The sequence below is a fragment of the Schistocerca piceifrons genome, chromosome X (assembly GCF_021461385.2).
Source record: "Schistocerca piceifrons isolate TAMUIC-IGC-003096 chromosome X, iqSchPice1.1, whole genome shotgun sequence".
NCBI classification, from domain to species: domain Eukaryota; kingdom Metazoa; phylum Arthropoda; class Insecta; order Orthoptera; family Acrididae; genus Schistocerca; species Schistocerca piceifrons.
In genome coordinates, this window is record NC_060149.1 from 316212011 (window position 1) to 316229737 (window position 17727).

Sequence of the window (17727 nt, forward strand, 5' to 3'; positions counted from 1 at the left end):
TCTCACCTGCTGGGACTTCATGATCAATGTGAATCTACTCATCTCTCGTTGGCATGTGGTCGCCATTTTGTTTTGTTTCGCCAGGAGGGCGTTCCTATGTTAATTATTGTTATTTTTTATCTTGATGAAGTCCCACAGGTTGTCTTGAACCTGTTGTATGCTGGCACATTGAGTAAAAAATGTTACACTGTTAATGGAATTATTAAATTCAGTTTTATCAGTTACCTGTAGCTAGTAACTCTTTAAATATTGCGGAAAAGATATTTTCTTTGTCTGATGCTCATTACTGAACTGTTCTGCGGCACTGTACAAAAAAAAAAAAAAAGAAAAAAATAGAGGTTAATGAGACAGCTCATGGGAGGTGGGAAATAAGGGATCGAGTCCCGGTCTGGCACAAATTTTCATTTCTCACAAGTTGCTAATGATAATAGATATTCACCAAGTGTAAATCCACTTCATATATCATAATGTTACTAAATTCACATTTTTACGTTTTTCCCGACCTTATGAAGTTCATTTGTAACTTCGATACACCTTCTTAAATGTTATCACGTCAGGCTGCGAGCTTCTTCCACTACTACTATTACTCCCTCCGATACGACAGGGCATAATATAATGGCAATTATGATCGGATACCATGATATTCACGTAATATGAAAGTATCTCTTATTTTAATAATAATTTAAAAGATATTAAATAATAAGGGACACTATATATCACGACACAATTGTCCAGTCTACAAAAATTCTTAATTGATAACTTTTCACAATAGCAGTAAACAAGCAAATAACGTTATTGGACTTCCCATTGGGACATCTGTCTTAAAACTACCGAAATCCGGATATTAAAATTATTAATGTTTCAAACATGCTTTCTCTTCTGAACAATTTACATCTCTTAGTTCAGGAAAACAGAGCTACACAACTATTGCTCTTAGTTTGTCAACTACAGACATTGAAAATGTTCGAAATCTTTCGTGGTAACTTGCACGGAAGTATAAATAATGGCACGAATTAATATAATTTATGTTAAATAAAGAATGCTACAACATGCTAATAGCACCACTTTCTTACGCTTTAAGTACGTTTTAACTCAGATGCACTAAAATTTCCTCTAACAGAATATTTTCATTGAATGTTTCCATTTCTCACATTTTTCAGTTGCCAGTACTCAGTTCAAATGTGCAAATGTGTGTGAATTCCTAAGGGACCAAACTGCTGAGGTCTTCGGTCCATAGACTTACACACTACTTAAACTAACTTATACTAAGAATAACACACACACCCATGTCCGAGGGAGGACTCGAACCTCCGGCGGGAGTGGCCGCACAATCAGTGACATGACGCCTCTAACCGCGCGGCCGCTCCGCGCAGCGCTCAGTTCTTTTAGGACTTACGTACTATGGATTTCCATTATATTAACTTGAGTTAACTTCAATTTCAGGTGACCATGTACCACTGGGACCTCCCGACTCCTTTGCAAGACGTAGGTGGATGGACAAATCCTGCAATTATAGAATATTTTGTGGATTATGCGAGGATACTTTTAACACACCTGGGAGACAAGGTAAGACAATATTCATATGAAAATGGCACTTTCAACATGTCGAAAATGTTCCACAATACCTGCCTCGAGAAATTTGACAAGAAAAAAATGTGTGTGAAATCTTATGGGACTTAAATACTAAGGTCATCGGTCCCTAAGCTTACACACTACTTAACCTAAATTATCCTAAGGACAAACACACACACCCATGCCCGAGGGAGGACTCGAACCTCCGCCGGGACCAGCCGCACAGTCCATGACTGCAGCGCCTAAGACCGCTCGGCTAATACCGCGCGGCGAAATTTGACAAGTTTACATAAATAACCTTCATCACAGTTGCAGAAGTCAAGAAGGGCTTCTCTAACAAATAACGAGAAATGTCTGCATAGAGGAAAGTGTTTCGCCTATTTGACAAGTTTTCTTATTTCGATCACCCCACAATAAAGTTTATAGATCAAATCGACACAGAGAGTTATTTCACTCAGTCGTTTACATCACTTGTGAGCTGTAATATTTGCTGAATAAGTTGTGAAGCAGGAACTTCACTTGTTGTAAATAAGTTGCAAATAAGTTGCTGTTTCGCGGTTTGTGTTAAGTTATATAAGATCCTTGTGTTCACACGCCATGTCGCTACCAAATAACTTTCAGTTGTATTATCAGAAAATAGTGTGGGTGAACAGTTGCTGGATTTGTTTAAACTCATAATGTGAACAAACGTCCAGAATAGATAACAAAAACTAGTTCATCATTGAAAATGTCGAGTAATCATAAGAACGACTGCGAAATCAACTCAAGAATAAATCGCTACTATCACTAGCTGCCCTAAGTAACCAATCACTTTGTATTCCAGAGACTCAAGGCCACCAGTGAAGAACATAAACAAAACTTCATTTATCCAAATTAATCAACGGAGAAATAGCATAGGCTTTCGACTAAGACGCTCGGTACAGGCACGAATTTCATGTACCTATAGGCTCTGAGGTCCATGTCAGCACGTGGACAGTTACAAGGAGGCAGAAAGAAAACACAAGAACACAACACATTACCATGCCTAATACGGTGTAGGAAAATCGTTGGCATTGAAAACAGCTTCCAGTTTTCTCGCAGTTGATAAATACTGGTCCTGTATGGTTTTAGAGGGAATTTCATATCATTATTCCAGCAAACTAGTGGCAAGTTCAGGCAACGATGAGGGAGGTGGGTAGTGATAATTCACCATTCTCTCCAAAGTAGGCCAAAAAGACTCAATGTTGTTGGGATCTGGGAACTGTCGTGCCCAGGGGAGGTGCACCAATTTCCTCTTCGTGCTCACAAAACTAGTCCTGGATGATGTGAGCTGTCTTGGAACACATGATCACCATTGGGGAACAAACATTGTACCATGGGGTGGACCTAATCAGCCAAAACGGCCACACAATCTTGGCAGTAATGCTGCTATACCGAGTACCCACGAGGCCATAAAATACTACTACATGGTTGCCCAATTCGTCACCGAACCCGGCCATGTTTCACTCTTGAGCCGTAATCACAGGCAGAAGTTAGAATTAGTGTGAAACACGACTCCTCCGACAAAATGACTTTCTTCTATTGCTCCATAGTCCATGTTTTAAGGGTTCGGCAACACGTTTGCTGTTTCGGTCATTTACATCACTGATAAGTGGATTTGGAATTCCAGCTAGCACTAAAGTTCCCTCCTTATGGATCACTCTTCGTGTTGTTTTGGTGCTTCCAGGATTAACGAGTGCGACAGTCAGTTCTGCAGTGACTTTTTCATCTTATTTCAAATGGTTCAAATGGCTCTGAGCACTATGGGACTTAACATCTGAGGTCATCAGTCCCCTAGAACTTAGAACTAATTAAACCTAACTAACGTAAGCACATCACACACATCCATGCCCGAGGCAGGATTCGAACCTGCGACCGTAGCAGTCGCGCGGTTCCGGACTGAAGCGCCTAGAACCGCACGGCCACCGCTGCCGGCCCTCTTATTTCCCATCACAATCATCTTCAGTGACCATCTGTCACTGTCACTCAATACGTACTTTAGTCCACGTTGTGCCTTAGCGGATGATGATCTTCCTCTTTCCCTGTAAGCGGTATAAATCTACGACAGGTACCTCTCGAAACACCAAACAATTAGGCTACCTCAGCTATGGAAGCATCCAGCATACGAGCAGCAACAATTTGCTCATGTTCGAATTCACTTGGATGCGACATAGTACACTCACAGCTACACAGAACACTGTCCTGACCGCAACTGTCACTTGCAACGTGCTAAGGACATTGTACAGTTGCCGTTTGTGGCCAAATACAAAATCACAACCTGCAGGCTTGGATAGTCTCTACGAATACAAGTGAACATTGATGTGACATACTAACAAGGACAGACAAAGGGAACATCACGGTGATTATGAATTAAAAGGAATACATAGATAAAACATTAGAAATCTACATCTAAATCTACATCTATACTCCGCGAGCCACCTTGCGGTGTGTGGCGGAGGGTACTTATTGTACCACTATCTGATCCCCCCTTCCCTGTTCCATTCACGAATTGTGCGTGGGAAGAACGACTGCTTGTAAGTCTCCGTATTTGCTCTAATTTCTCGGATCTTTTCGTTGTGATCATTACGCGAGATATATGTGGGCGGTAGTAATATGTTGCCCATCTCTTCCCGGAATGTGCTCTCTCGTAATTTCGATAATAAACCTCTCCGTATTGCGTAACGCCTTTCTTGAAGTGTCCGCCACTGGAGCTTGTTCAGCATCTCCGTAACGCTCTCGCGCTGACTAAATGTCCCCATGACGAATCGCGCTGCTTTTCGCTGGATCATGTCTATCTCTTCTATTAATCCAACCTGGTAAGGGTCCCATACTGATGAGCAATACTCAAGAATCGGACGAACAAGCGTTTTGTAAGCTACTTCTTTCGTCGATGAGTCACATTTTCTTAGAATTCTTCCTATGAATCTCAACCTGGCGCCTGCTTTTCTCACTATTTGTTTTATGTGATCATTCCACTTCAGATCGCTCCGGATAGTAACTCCTAAGTATTTTACGGTCGTTACCGCTTCCAATGATTTACCACCTATGGCATAATCGTACTGGAATGGATTTCTGCCCATATGTATGCGCATTATATTACATTTATCTACGTTTAGGGAAAGCTGCCAGCTGTCGCACCATGCAGTAATCCTCTGCAGGTCCTCCTGGAGTACGTACGAGTCTTCTGATGTTGCTACTTTCTTGTAGACAACCGTGTCATCTGCAAATAGCCTCACGGAGCTACCGATGTTGTCAACTAAGTCATTTATGTATATTGTAAACAATAAAGGTCCTATCACGCTTCCCTGCGGTACTCCCGAAATTACCTCTACATCTGCAGATTTTGAACCGTTAAGAATGACATGTTGTGTTCTTTCTTCTAGGAAATCCTGAATCCAATCACAAACCTGGTCCGATATTCCGTAAGCTCGTATTTTTTTCACTAAACGTAAGTGCGGAACCGTATCAAATGCCATCCTGAAGTCCAGGAATACGGCATCAATCTGCTCGCCAGTGTCTACGGCACTGTGAATTTCTTGGGCAAATAGGGCGAGCTGAGTTTCACATGATCTCTGTTTGTGGAATCCATGTTGGTTATGATGAAGGAGATTTGTATTATCTAAGAACGTCATAATACGAGAACACAAAACATGTTCCATTATTCTACAACAGATTGACGTAAGCGAAATAGGCCTATAATTATTCGCATCTGATTTATGACCCTTCTTGAAAATGGGAACGACCTGCGCTTTCTTCCAGTCGCTAGGTACTTTACGTTCTTCCAGCGATCTACGATAAATTGCTGATAGAAAGGGGGCAAGTTCTTTAGCATAATCACTGTAGAATCTTAAGGGTATCTCGTCTGGTCCGGATGCTTTTCCGCTACTAAGTGATAGCAGTTGTTTTTCAATTCCGATATCGTTTATTTCAATATTTTCCATTTTGGCGTCCGTGCGACGGCTGAAGTCAGGGACCGTGTTACGATTTTCCGCAGTGAAACAGTTTCGGAACACTGAATTCAGTATTTCTGCCTTTCTTCGGTCGTCCTCTGTTTCGGTGCCATCGTGGTCAACGAGTGACTGAATAGGGGATTTAGATCCGCTTACCGATTTTACATATGACCAAAACTTTTTAGGGTTCTTGTTTAGATTGTTTGCCAATGTTTTATGTTCGAATTCGTTGAATGCTTCTCTCATTGCTCTCTTTACGCTCTTTTTCGCTTCGTTCAGCTTTTCCTTATCAGCTATGATTCGACTACTCTTAAACCTATGATGAAGCTTTCTTTGTTTCCGTAGTACCTTTCGTACATGATTGTTATACCACGGTGGATCTTTCCCCTCGCTTTGGACCTTAGTCGGTACGAACTTATCTAAGGCGTACTGGACGATGTTTCTGAATTTTTTCCATTTTTGTTCCACATCCTCTTCCTCAGAAATGAACGTTTGATGGTGGTCACTCAGATATTCTGCGATTTGTGCCCTATCACTCTTGTTAAGCAAATATATTTTCCTTCCTTTCTTGGCATTTCTTATTACACTTGTAGTCATTGATGCAACCACTGACTTATGATCACTGATACCCTCTTCTACATTCACAGAGTCGAAAAGTTCCGGTCTATTTGTTGCTATGAGGTCTAAAACGTTAGCTTCACGAGTTGGTTCTCTAACTATCTGCTCGAAGTAATTCTCGGACAAGGCAGTCAGGATAATGTCACAAGAGTCTCTGTCCCTGGCTCCAGTTCTGATTGTGTGACTATCCCATTCTATACCTGGTAGATTGAAGTCTCCCCCTATTACAATAGTATGATCACGAAACTTCTTCACGACGTTCTGCAGGTTCTCTCTGAGGCGCTCAACTACTACGGTTGCTGATGCAGGTGGTCTATAGAAGCATCCGACTATCATATCTGACCCACCTTTGATACTTAACTTAACCCAGATTATTTCACATTCGCATTCGCTAATAACTTCACTGGATATTATTGAATTCTTTACTGCTATAAATACTCCTCCACCATTGGCGTTTATCCTATCCTTGCGGTATATATTCCATTCTGTGTCTAGGATTTCGTTACTGTTCACTTCCGGTTTTAACCAACTTTCCGTTCCTAATACTATATGCGCACTATTTTCTTCAATAAGAGATACTAATTCAGGAACCTTGCCCTGGATACTCCTGCAGTTTACCAATATTACGTTGACTTTTCCTGTTTTTGGTCTCTGAGGACGGACGTTCTTTATCAACGATGATAATGTCCTCTCTGGTAAGCCGTCAGGTATTTTATCGTTTCGCCCAAGGGGGGGTCCCTCTAATCTAAAAATGATTCAAAAGCCTATAAACCATTTGGATATAACGATACATGGGGCAGGCCAGCTGATGTATCGTTATATCCAAATGGTTTGTAAATGTAAAGCTACATTCAGATCCGATGATGGCACCTTTAGTATGTTGAAACCGGTTATCCAGTAAACAGTATTTAAGCGGTCTTGGCTTTTGAATTATTTCTACAACAGAGTGATCGTCCCACTGCACACTGTATGTTCACTGCAAAAAATATAATACATTTTTCTGAAGTACATCATCACCAAACTGACCAGTGACCCATCACTAAGGTATCACAGAAACATCCAAGAAACGCTAAAAGACATCAAAAATACATTATCAAAAGGACAGATAAAAGGAATGACGCAAAGAATCCAAAGTCACACACTCTAAAATCCCTACCAAAGGTGCACAAAGAATATATCATTTATGGCCCGTCATCGACTTAATAAATGCTCCATCATACCACCTAGCCCTATGTACACACACATTACTAGAGAACATATACACTTTTGTAAACAACACAAACCTAGAAACCTCAATGGAACTAGTACAGAGAATCATGAACATAGACATACCAGACACAGCAAGCTTCATATCATTCGATATCACATCAATGAACACTTGTATTCCGATAAATGAAACAATTATCATCACCAAACAAGTACTAAAACAACAAGGAAACATACCAGTCTCACGCACTAATGAAATACCAAGCATACTTAAGACAACAACAGCACAAAATTACTTCATGTTCAACATAGAATTTTATTCACAACATGAAGGGTTGAAAATGGGGCCACCAATAAGTGGCCTCCTAGCCAACTACCTACAGAACAAGACCTAGACACACACAAAATAAGACCAAAAAAATACAAGGTCATATACTGGTGCCGATACGTTGATGACATAATGTGCCTGATTGATGGACCACGCACACACACAGAACAGCTACACAAGGAAATAAAAACTTACACCCAAAAATTCGCTTCACGTTAGAAACAGGAACAGACAAACACTGAATTTTCTGGACCTCACCGTACTAAAAACGAACAAAATCCATGATTTCACAATGTTCAGGAAACCGAGCATCACCATTTACAATCTGTCGAACCACTCGATGGCACACAAGCAGCCGAGCTTCAGATTCATGCTCCACAGTTTGAACAAAGCATCCGTATGCAAAGAGAATTACACACAGGAGCTCAATACAATAAAACAGATAGGAGAGGAAAATGGTTACAAGCCCCACATGATAGAGAAATTAAACCAATAAATTTGTAAGCAGAAAAGGAATGAAAGAACAACACACACACAGAACCTTACACAACCCCGATCAACACAACATACAAGCAATGACCGCATACAAGACACAACACACCCACCCACCCACACACACACACACACACACACACACACACACACACACACACACACACAAACACAAACACACACACAAAACAAAATGGCACGTACCCACCTACAATAACAAAATTGTCGACAGAATAGGCAACACATTGAAGAAACAGGGACTTCAAATAGGATACTGGACAGACAACCCAACTCGGAAAAACTCAGAAAATAGGAGAAACGAGGAAAAACCCAGAGATAAATTTAGAAGATCAGGAATATATGAACTCATATGCAGCATTTGTAAATCTGTATACATAGGACAAACATGCAGGATCTTTAACACAAGGCACTCAGAACACCTCAGAGCCCGAAAAAGTAACACCACCCACGCATTTGCTGACCACCTAATAGCCCATAACCACCACCCAACAATAATAGCAACAGATTTAGAAATACTGAACTCCAGCCGCAGTCTGTACCACAAACTGACAATAGAAGAGAGCTTCCACATATAGAAGGCAACAGCAGAAAGCAAACAAGTTTCAAATAAAAACAGTACACTGTGTAAAGGCACGTTATTTAACACATTAAAGGAACTTTACAGCAAAAGCAACACAAACAACTAAAAGAGCTTACACACACAGAGAAAGAGAGAAAAGTAAATAAAATTCAAAGCTACAAACACTCTCGGAAACAAATGAAAGCCGACGGGGTTAGAAAACACAACAATATAGTGCTCACCGCAATTTGCGGACTAAAGAGGCGTTTATAAAGAAAAAATTACACTAAGTACATTAATATGTGTTTGCAGTGTCCTCGGAACGCAAAATAAGAAGGATCTGTCACAAAAAACGTGAGTATATATATGGAAAATGTTTTGACACGCCAAAATCACACTTTTTTAAAATCAAGAGGATATAAAATATAGACTGGCAATGACAAGGAAAACGTTTCTGAAGAAGAGAAATTTGTTAACATCGAGTATAGATTTAAGTGTCTGGAAGTCGTTTCTGAAAGTATTTGTATGGAAGTGAAACATGGACGAATGCTGAAGATTAGATGGGTAGATCACATAACTAATGAGGAGGTAGGGACCGGTTGGTAGGACATATTCTGAGGCATCAAGGGATCACAAATATAGCATTGGAGGGCAGCGTTGAGGGTAAAAATCCTAGAGGGAGACCAAGAGATGAATACACTAAGCAGATTCAGAAGGGTGTAGGTTGCAGTAAGTACTGGGAGATGAAGAAGCTTGCACAGGATAGACTAGCACGGAGAGCTGCATCAAACCAGTCTCAGGATTGTAGACCGCAACAACAACAACAACTACGGTTTTGTCAACTCGCCGATGAAATTCACATTTATATCGTTTGGTTTGCAGATGACAAGCTATTAGAGTAGGACACCATGCAGTTGAAAACCTATATAATTTAAAATCACGGTAAGAAACAAAACGAACGAAAGCTTTCTATAGATCTCACTTTGTTAGATCAGTTACAACCTAAAATTTGTTCACTTTCTACAGTTTTCAATAAACAGAAACCCACCCATGATGACACAGAGGTGCTGAAACATATTTCGGTAAAAAGAAAAAACAGTGTGTTTGCAAAAAAGGCGGAATCTATAACCTATAATTTAGCTGCAAACGCAGAAAGAAAGGACAAGAGCTGGAGATCCAAAAGATGAAATTATGGTCACTCACGCATTTCTCGCAGTGTTTCTTTATTTTTGTTCAACCCCCGTAGATCTGACTGAGGCGCGTGAGAGCTGATCACATAACATGTATGTCCATTATTTCAAGTCATATTATTTCATTTTACTCTACTACAGGAGTTTGGTAACATCGACTACATCCACAATTACGTTCAGCGTCACGTCACTTTGTCTTTGGTCTGATGCGCTGTAGCCACACGAATAGGCTAGAAGCACTGAAATGTGTACCTTTGGCTTAAAATGCCAATGAGACATCTATATGAGATTCAGTTTCCACCGTATAATAGTAAAGTTTGCGGCCGGTATTAGTAAGGTAACGAAACTCGTGAAAATGAGTTCCATTAATGATATAATTTTTACATTCACAGTTGTCTGACAGTACCGTGGTTTGCAGTACCAACTGCCTGACGAGAGGAGGGTGTTGTACTGATAAATATAATTTCCCCCACTACTTACTAAACGTAGGAATTTCGAAGTGAATACACTGTATATACACTGACGAAAAAATTAAAATATAATTAATGTAGAGTAACGAAATTTCGGGAATACATTTGTTTTGGTAACATATTTAAGTGATTAACATTGCAAGCTAACAGGTTAATGTAAGCGCGAGATAAGCCGTTGGAAATGTGAAATGCTGATTCATTACTAAGCGGTGTAACCGCCAGAATGTTGGATGCAAGCATGCAGACATGCGTGCAGTGTGTTGTACAGGTGTCGGATGTCAGTTTATGGGATGGAGTTCTATGCCTGCTGCACTTGGTCGGTCAATACAGGGACGGTTAATGTTGGTACCGAATTACGCTGGAGTTGCCGTCCGACGGTGTCCAATATGTGCTCAATTGGTGACAGATATAATGATCGAGCAGGCTAAGGTAATATGTCGATACACTGTAGACGAGCATGCTGGGTTACAATAGCGGTATGTGGTCGAGTGTTATCCTGTTGGAAAACACCCCTTTGAATGCTGTTTATGAACGGCAGCACAACGTATCGAATCACCTGTTTGACGTATAAATTTACAGTCAGGGTGCGTGGGATAACCACGAGAGGGTTCCTGCTGTCATACGAAATCGTACCCCAGACCGTAACTCCAGGCGTAGGTCCAGTGTGTCTAGTATACAGATAGATTTGTTGCCGGCACTAACTGGCATCCTCCTCACCAACACACGGCCGTCACTGACACTGTGGCAGAACCAGATTTCATAAGAAAAGACAAAAGACCTCCACCCAGCCATCCAATTAGCTCTCACTTGACACCATTGAAGTTGCAAATGGTGGTTGTTTGGGATCAGTGGAATGTACACTACAGGACGTCTGGCTCGAAACTGTCCTTGAAGTAACCGATTTCTAACAGTTCGTTGTGTCACTGTGGTGACAACTGCTGCTGAAATTACTCCTGCAGGTGCAGTAAGATGCTCCACAGCCATACACCAAAGACGGCGGTCTTGCCTCTCGGCCGTCAGTCGAAACCGACACAGAATAAATAATCCCACAATCGCACTCGTCAGTCATGTACGACAGACTTTAATTACATAAACATTACTCTGGACAGTGCTGACAAAGCGAATGCCTGCTGCTTGAGCTTATCAAGACAAGCAAAGCCATTCTCGTCTGTCGACTTTAACGAAGACTGCAGCATTGTGATGTATTACTTAGTTGGACTTGACACATTTGTATGCCAGGACAAGTTTCACCAAGTGGCACTAGACTTTCCGAGGGTGTTTCTGTATTTTTTAAATTTTGTTAATATGACCCACTCCCACAACAACAGCAGGCTTATTATTTTCATTACGTGCTGCTGTCCCACTGCATCTGGCGGTGCTTCCACCAGTTGGTACTTTGCCTGCAGCAGTACACCACCTCTCCTTGTCACACACGACGAGTGAAGCCGGTGCGGAGAATGTCACTCGGTCACGGCAAATCGACCCACACGACTGGACTTTGTTGTACAGTCTGCTTCGACCGAACAGTCCCGGAGGTAGAAGGCAGAACTTTTTGTGAACCTGAAAGTAGCGACTCAATAGTCTTCCTTTTTTCCCAGTGTCAGTTTTCTGTTTCTCTCCTACTACATTCTTTGAAGTTGCAGATTTGCAACAATTCTCTTTGCCCTCCCTATGACATTTGGCTGAAGGGATACTGTCTAATTCCATACACGAGGTGTTGAGAAAACCACCCATTATCCTATGCAACCCAGAAAAATTATTATCTGACTCCTCATTAGTTTCTGCACTCTTCTCACTTTTGAAGGTCTCTGACTTCAGAGGACTTCTGTCTGAAATCACAAGGGATACTTGTTGCTGAGATGATTTTTTGAATGGAGTTGTGCAGGATGGCGTCAGAGTCCAGTGCTGGAGCAGATGAACACCAAAACCTCTCACTCTGCTGCGAGGTAGAGGAACCACATACTCTGCCTACTGATGCGGTGGCAGTGAATGTGATGATTCTGCCTTCTATACTTCTGTGATACTATTAAGAGACTGACTCTCTCTCAACCAAGTCTCTGCGGACCACATACGACATTGTCTCCGGTTCCCTCCACTTCGATTATTACCGTTTTTAGTGATGGCGGAAGTCCTTTCGGAAACGGCACGCGATTCTGGGGCCGTACCACTATTCCACTCCGAAGTAGATTCGCGGTATAGGCCCCATCTTGGTAATCACTGCAGTCGTCGAGTGCATCTCCCCTCTGTTGCTGGAATGGCTTCGCGTCACCAGTAATCTTACGAGCACGTTCCTTGCGACTCTCACTATCGTCGTCACTGGCAATTGAAGAATCGCTCAATTTTGTTCATTACCGTTTTCCATTTTCTGCTACTGGTGGTATACGTAGGTGTTAGTTTTGTAGACAGTTCTGCTGACGATCGCAGGCTCGAATTTTCAGTTGTTGCAGAAAGAAACTTCTTTGCCGGTGAAGCCCATAGTGTATCTGGTCGCTGTGATGTATCGTCAGGAACACCGACGTGGAGTATTCCTCCTTCAGAATTTTAGGCACTGCTGGAGGAAACTGACATCTTGCGCGCTACAATATTTCCTGCAGAGAACCCACCTTTTCGATGCTCCGCCTCTGCCAAGCGTTCTGACAGTGCCAAGTTCAGTTTTCCCTCACGAGCGAGAACCACATCTATTCTAAGAACCGTGAGATGAAGCCAACTCTTTACGGCCAGTATAGGATGTCATGTCGTCTTCGTCCTCCGCTTCCTGGACAATACTACACTTCCGGGATCGGTAATTCTAAAACAAAAGACATTTGTGTAAATAATTTATGTCCATTACATCAAATTTCTCACTTTAGAGAACAGTGCACTTATAAGTTTGCTCAATAGTATTCAACAAGTAAGTAACTTTACTTAACTATGTTAGCGAAATATGTACAATATAAAACAATGAAAGATAAACATTTAAGTAACAAAATTAGAAAAAATTCAAACAGGTACAGAAAATCAAATGTGTCAAATTACTCCAATTAGAAACCATTAGTAAAGCAAAAATGCCAAAAAGTTATGGAAGAATGATCCGATTTGCACTCAAGTATATAAGATGTGGGTTAATTACCATTCCGTAATAGTAACTAAGATGAGCAGGTAAAAAAGTGACACTGAATGTCAACATCCCATTGACATAGTGGTCAATATACGGAGCACAATCGTGTATTGGACGAGAGCCGGTCGGGATATCAGCCATGTCCTTTTCAAAGGAACGATCTGATGTTCGGTTTTTGCAATTAAGAGAAACAATGGAAAATATTATATGCGACAGTTGGACGGAGCCCGGTCTTCTTGCGACCGCACATTCTCCTGACTGCCACTATCAGCAATCATGTACAGTGGCTACATTCCTGCCAAATCTTTCTGCAGTTTTCCGGAAGGTACATCGAGCTTCTCGTAGTCCTATGGCGTCTTTGTCGCCTTAAACGCATTCTTGACTAAGATCAGCTCACCACGTCCGATCTCAACGGTAAATAACGCTCTTGACTGTTACAGAGTGTATTTAAAGTAAACCTGATTTCCGTCCTCATAGTGGCGCTACTAGCGCCAGTATTAAGCGACCGGAGCGAAATATGAACAGACATCATCTTTCAGATGTAGAAATATGTCTACCAACTTTCGTTTATGTCGCACAAATCCTTCTCGGTGCTGTGATTTTTTCTTCCATCAGTGTAGCTGCAATTTGCATAACGTCGTATGTTATTTTTCGATCCTTTTTTTATAATACTGGTTTTGACCTACAACAAGTTGAGAACGCAAGAATCTGGCAATAAATCTGCGTCCGCAGCTCGTGGTCGTGTGGTAGCGTTCTCGCTTCCCGCGCGCGGGTTCCCGGGTTCGATTCCCGGCGGGGTCAGGGATTTTCTCTGCCTCGTCATGACTGGGTAATGTGTGTTGTCCTTAGGTTAGTTAGGTTTAAGCAGTTCTAAGTTCTATGGGACTGATGACCATAGATGTTAAGTCCCATAGTGCTCAGAGCCATTTGAACCAATAAATCTGCTCAGACGATAGGTATGTGTGTACACAACTGTAAACGTTATGAGTCCGACTCTGTGATCGATACTTTTTTAGGTAGAAGAGAGTCATGATGTGTCTGCCAGCATGCTCGAGAATATATGTACAAGCTTCTGCTGCTCGATACGCAAAGAAAAGCCACCGCAAAGATCAAAGGAATCAGTCGTTTTAATAATATATATTCGAGAACAAATATATTTTTCTTATATTTTTGTTCATGAGCTTTTTTGTTAATTTACAGAGTTGGTACAATTTTTAGGATCACACGACAATGAACATTAAAATTCTTTCAGAGATTTACCGAAGTTGTACGACGTCTATCGAAATGCCCCAACGTATCAGAAGACGATGTTTATGCACAAATTTTAATATTGCTTTCTCAAGAGGATTTACTTAATTTTCCGCCTCGTGTGATTTCTAATACCTTCGTAGGTTAAAGAGTTTCCTTTATATGATATTCGTTTTTTAACCTTCTTGAGAATTTTTGAAATGTCGCATTAGATTTCTTTAATTCACGCAAAGCAGGATAGCGTAACGAAGGCAGGGGAAACAGATTAAGGAAGACAGCGAAAGATCTCCATTCTTACATTATACTTAAAGTAAAAAATCCCTCTACATATCAGAACGGAAAGCGACGGCTTCTTTTTATCGATGATGTAATGTGTCTTAAATTCATTTCACTGTATAACGTTGATACATAAAATGGAATTTAGTTGTACATTTTCCATTTATTCAAACAACTTTAAGGAATCCAGGCCTCTGAATTTTGAGGAAACAGCCCATATTTTGATAGGTGAACACTTCGTCATTTTCAAGGCACAGATGAAACTGGCAGGGTATTCACCCGTCGAAATACCGACGGTTGTTGAAGACGTCAAACGGCTGCATTCCCGTAGGTTGCTCTACCATTTTCTTCGCCAGAAGAAACTGAAGTACTAACTCTTAAATTCGAATTTTGTAAGACTGGTTTAAAAATTACTATAATTTTATTTGGGTATTTACATTCTGAACGATCCGTCTTATTTCCGTCCTAAAATCACAAATAAATTAACTAAGTAAACACAAATCTTAACTATTCCGCTAAAAAACGCACTTTTTTGACATTCTTGGTAAATTTTTACGTCAAATCTGAGTAACACAATACTTTCATCATGCCTGCTGCTCACTAGTATGTGATTTAAATAACTCTGCAGAAGTTTAAAGGTCCACCAAAGGCAATAGAATGAAACATTTGTCTTACTCACTGCTATTTTACGTTTCTTGTTCATTTTTAAGTCTAATTAGCGCTTAGAAATATATGCAGTGATAATCAACTTTATGTGGCGTATTCATTACAAATATTGTTAGAACTGTTCTTTCGAAGCATTATTTTAAGCCTTGTCGGCTATTTTTCGAACGATTTCGTACTAAGCAACTTACACTTCGTATGCCCGGAAAGCCTGTTATTCTCGCTATACGCTGTGTTTCGCAACATCAGCAAGTTAAATACATTTGAAAGTAACCTTTTGATGCTGTTAGATACATTTATGTTCTCCCCTGATGCTTGTTTCACAACTTTCTCTGTTGGTTACTGGAGTTTTTTCCGTAATACAGGGTAGTCGGCCGAAAGAGGAGAGAGAAATTAATTAGTGGAGAGAAAGAGAGAGAGAGAGTGCGCGCAGGCGCTCCTGTGTGTGTGTGTGTGTGTGTGTGTGTGTGTGTGTGTGTGTGTGTGTGCGTACGCGAGCGAGTGCGCGTGTGTCGGCAGGTACATGCGTATGTCTTTGTGTCTCTTATTAGTGTGCTATTTAAGTAATCAACTTTAATGCTGTTTCGTTGTTTATGTTGTATTGATTTTATTTATTACATAATCACCACCACCATTGTCAGTCACTGAACATTTACTGTTGGCTAAAGACCACCTCCAGAGTTTTCCAGTTTTCTTCACTTACATGCATCCGTGTTTTCCAGTATGGTTTCTAACTCCATCTAAGTACCATCTATTAGGTCGTTAACTGTACCCTTCCTGATTTCTTGGGATCCGGCTTGTAACTTCGTTGACTTACTTCTTACCTATTCTCCTGCCCAAATGTCATAATGATACATTCCACTCCAGTCAATTTCCTGAATCGTCCATTTGCTTTCCTATCCTTACTGTTAATTCCCATCCTGTATCTGTCTATTGCTAACAGAACACTACTCCGTTATTGAATAGGTTCATGTTAAAAGACTTCTTTTCTCTGTCAAAAGTCAAAACTGGCAATGTATACTGATTACAAACTCTCCTTTTCAGGTAAACTGCAAACCTTGTTTGAAAACCTTTTTAATTTACTGGTTCAAATGGCTCTAAGCACTATGGGACTTAACATCTGAGGTCATCGGTCCCCTAGACTTAGAACTACTTAAACCTAACTAATCTAAGGACATCACACACATCCATGCTCGTGGCAGGATTCGAACCTGCGACCGTAGCAGCAGAGCGGTTCTGGACTGAAGCGCCTAGAACCACTCGGCCACAGACGCCAGCTTTAATTTACTATAAGGACAGATATTAAGAAGGTGCTCCTAGATAAGTACAAATTAGTATCACATGAAAGTTAGCGAAATATAAGTATAGGGAAGTGACTATATACAGAGGAAGGTAAAGTTAAATTTCAGGTCATAGGCATAAATGAGTGTTACATTTAACAGCTTCTCGAATGCTGTACTTCAGTATCGTACTACCGAACATACAAAGATTGTGGTTGTAACAGCATAAGCGTCCCAAACAGCGAACGTTTTAAACTTTATTAACAAATTACCTAACAGTAAAACTTGGTGTAAATAACTCGGAAGTCATCGTACAATGGAGACTTCAACACTGATTTCATCTCGTATGGTTCTGATCGAGGACACTCCATCGTTGGTTTGTTCCCACGGTAACATCCCGAAAAAAACTGGATGTTGTGTAAGAGCTACTGATGACATGTATCTAAATTCATCTGTCTTTCAGAAAATAGACATGAGCATCATAATAAATGGTTCATCTGGACATTATTATCAAATGGTAGCCACGTATCCTCTTCCTCAACTTGATTTAGCAAAGAAGGAAAAAGTACAATTTCACAAAATCATAAATGATGCTTCATTTACACCATTCAGAGAGAATGTATAGGATGAAAAATGGGATGAAGTTTGTCAGGGACATACTGCAGACGCTAAATTTGCTTCCTAAAAAACATTCTTAGAGGCTATAAATCAGGTTTTCCTTCACCATAGGCCACGATCA

General features: G+C 40.8%; 1 protein-coding gene across 1 annotated transcript in view; it reads left to right on the forward strand.

The window, feature by feature from the left end:
• LOC124722779 (myrosinase 1-like) overlaps window positions 1–17727 on the forward strand; it is a 251244-nt gene that overhangs the window by 82703 nt on the left and 150814 nt on the right. The window contains exon 4 of the mRNA XM_047247914.1: window positions 1444–1566. Coding sequence (XP_047103870.1) covers window positions 1444–1566 — 123 coding nt within the window. The remainder of the gene's footprint in view (window positions 1–1443; window positions 1567–17727) is intronic.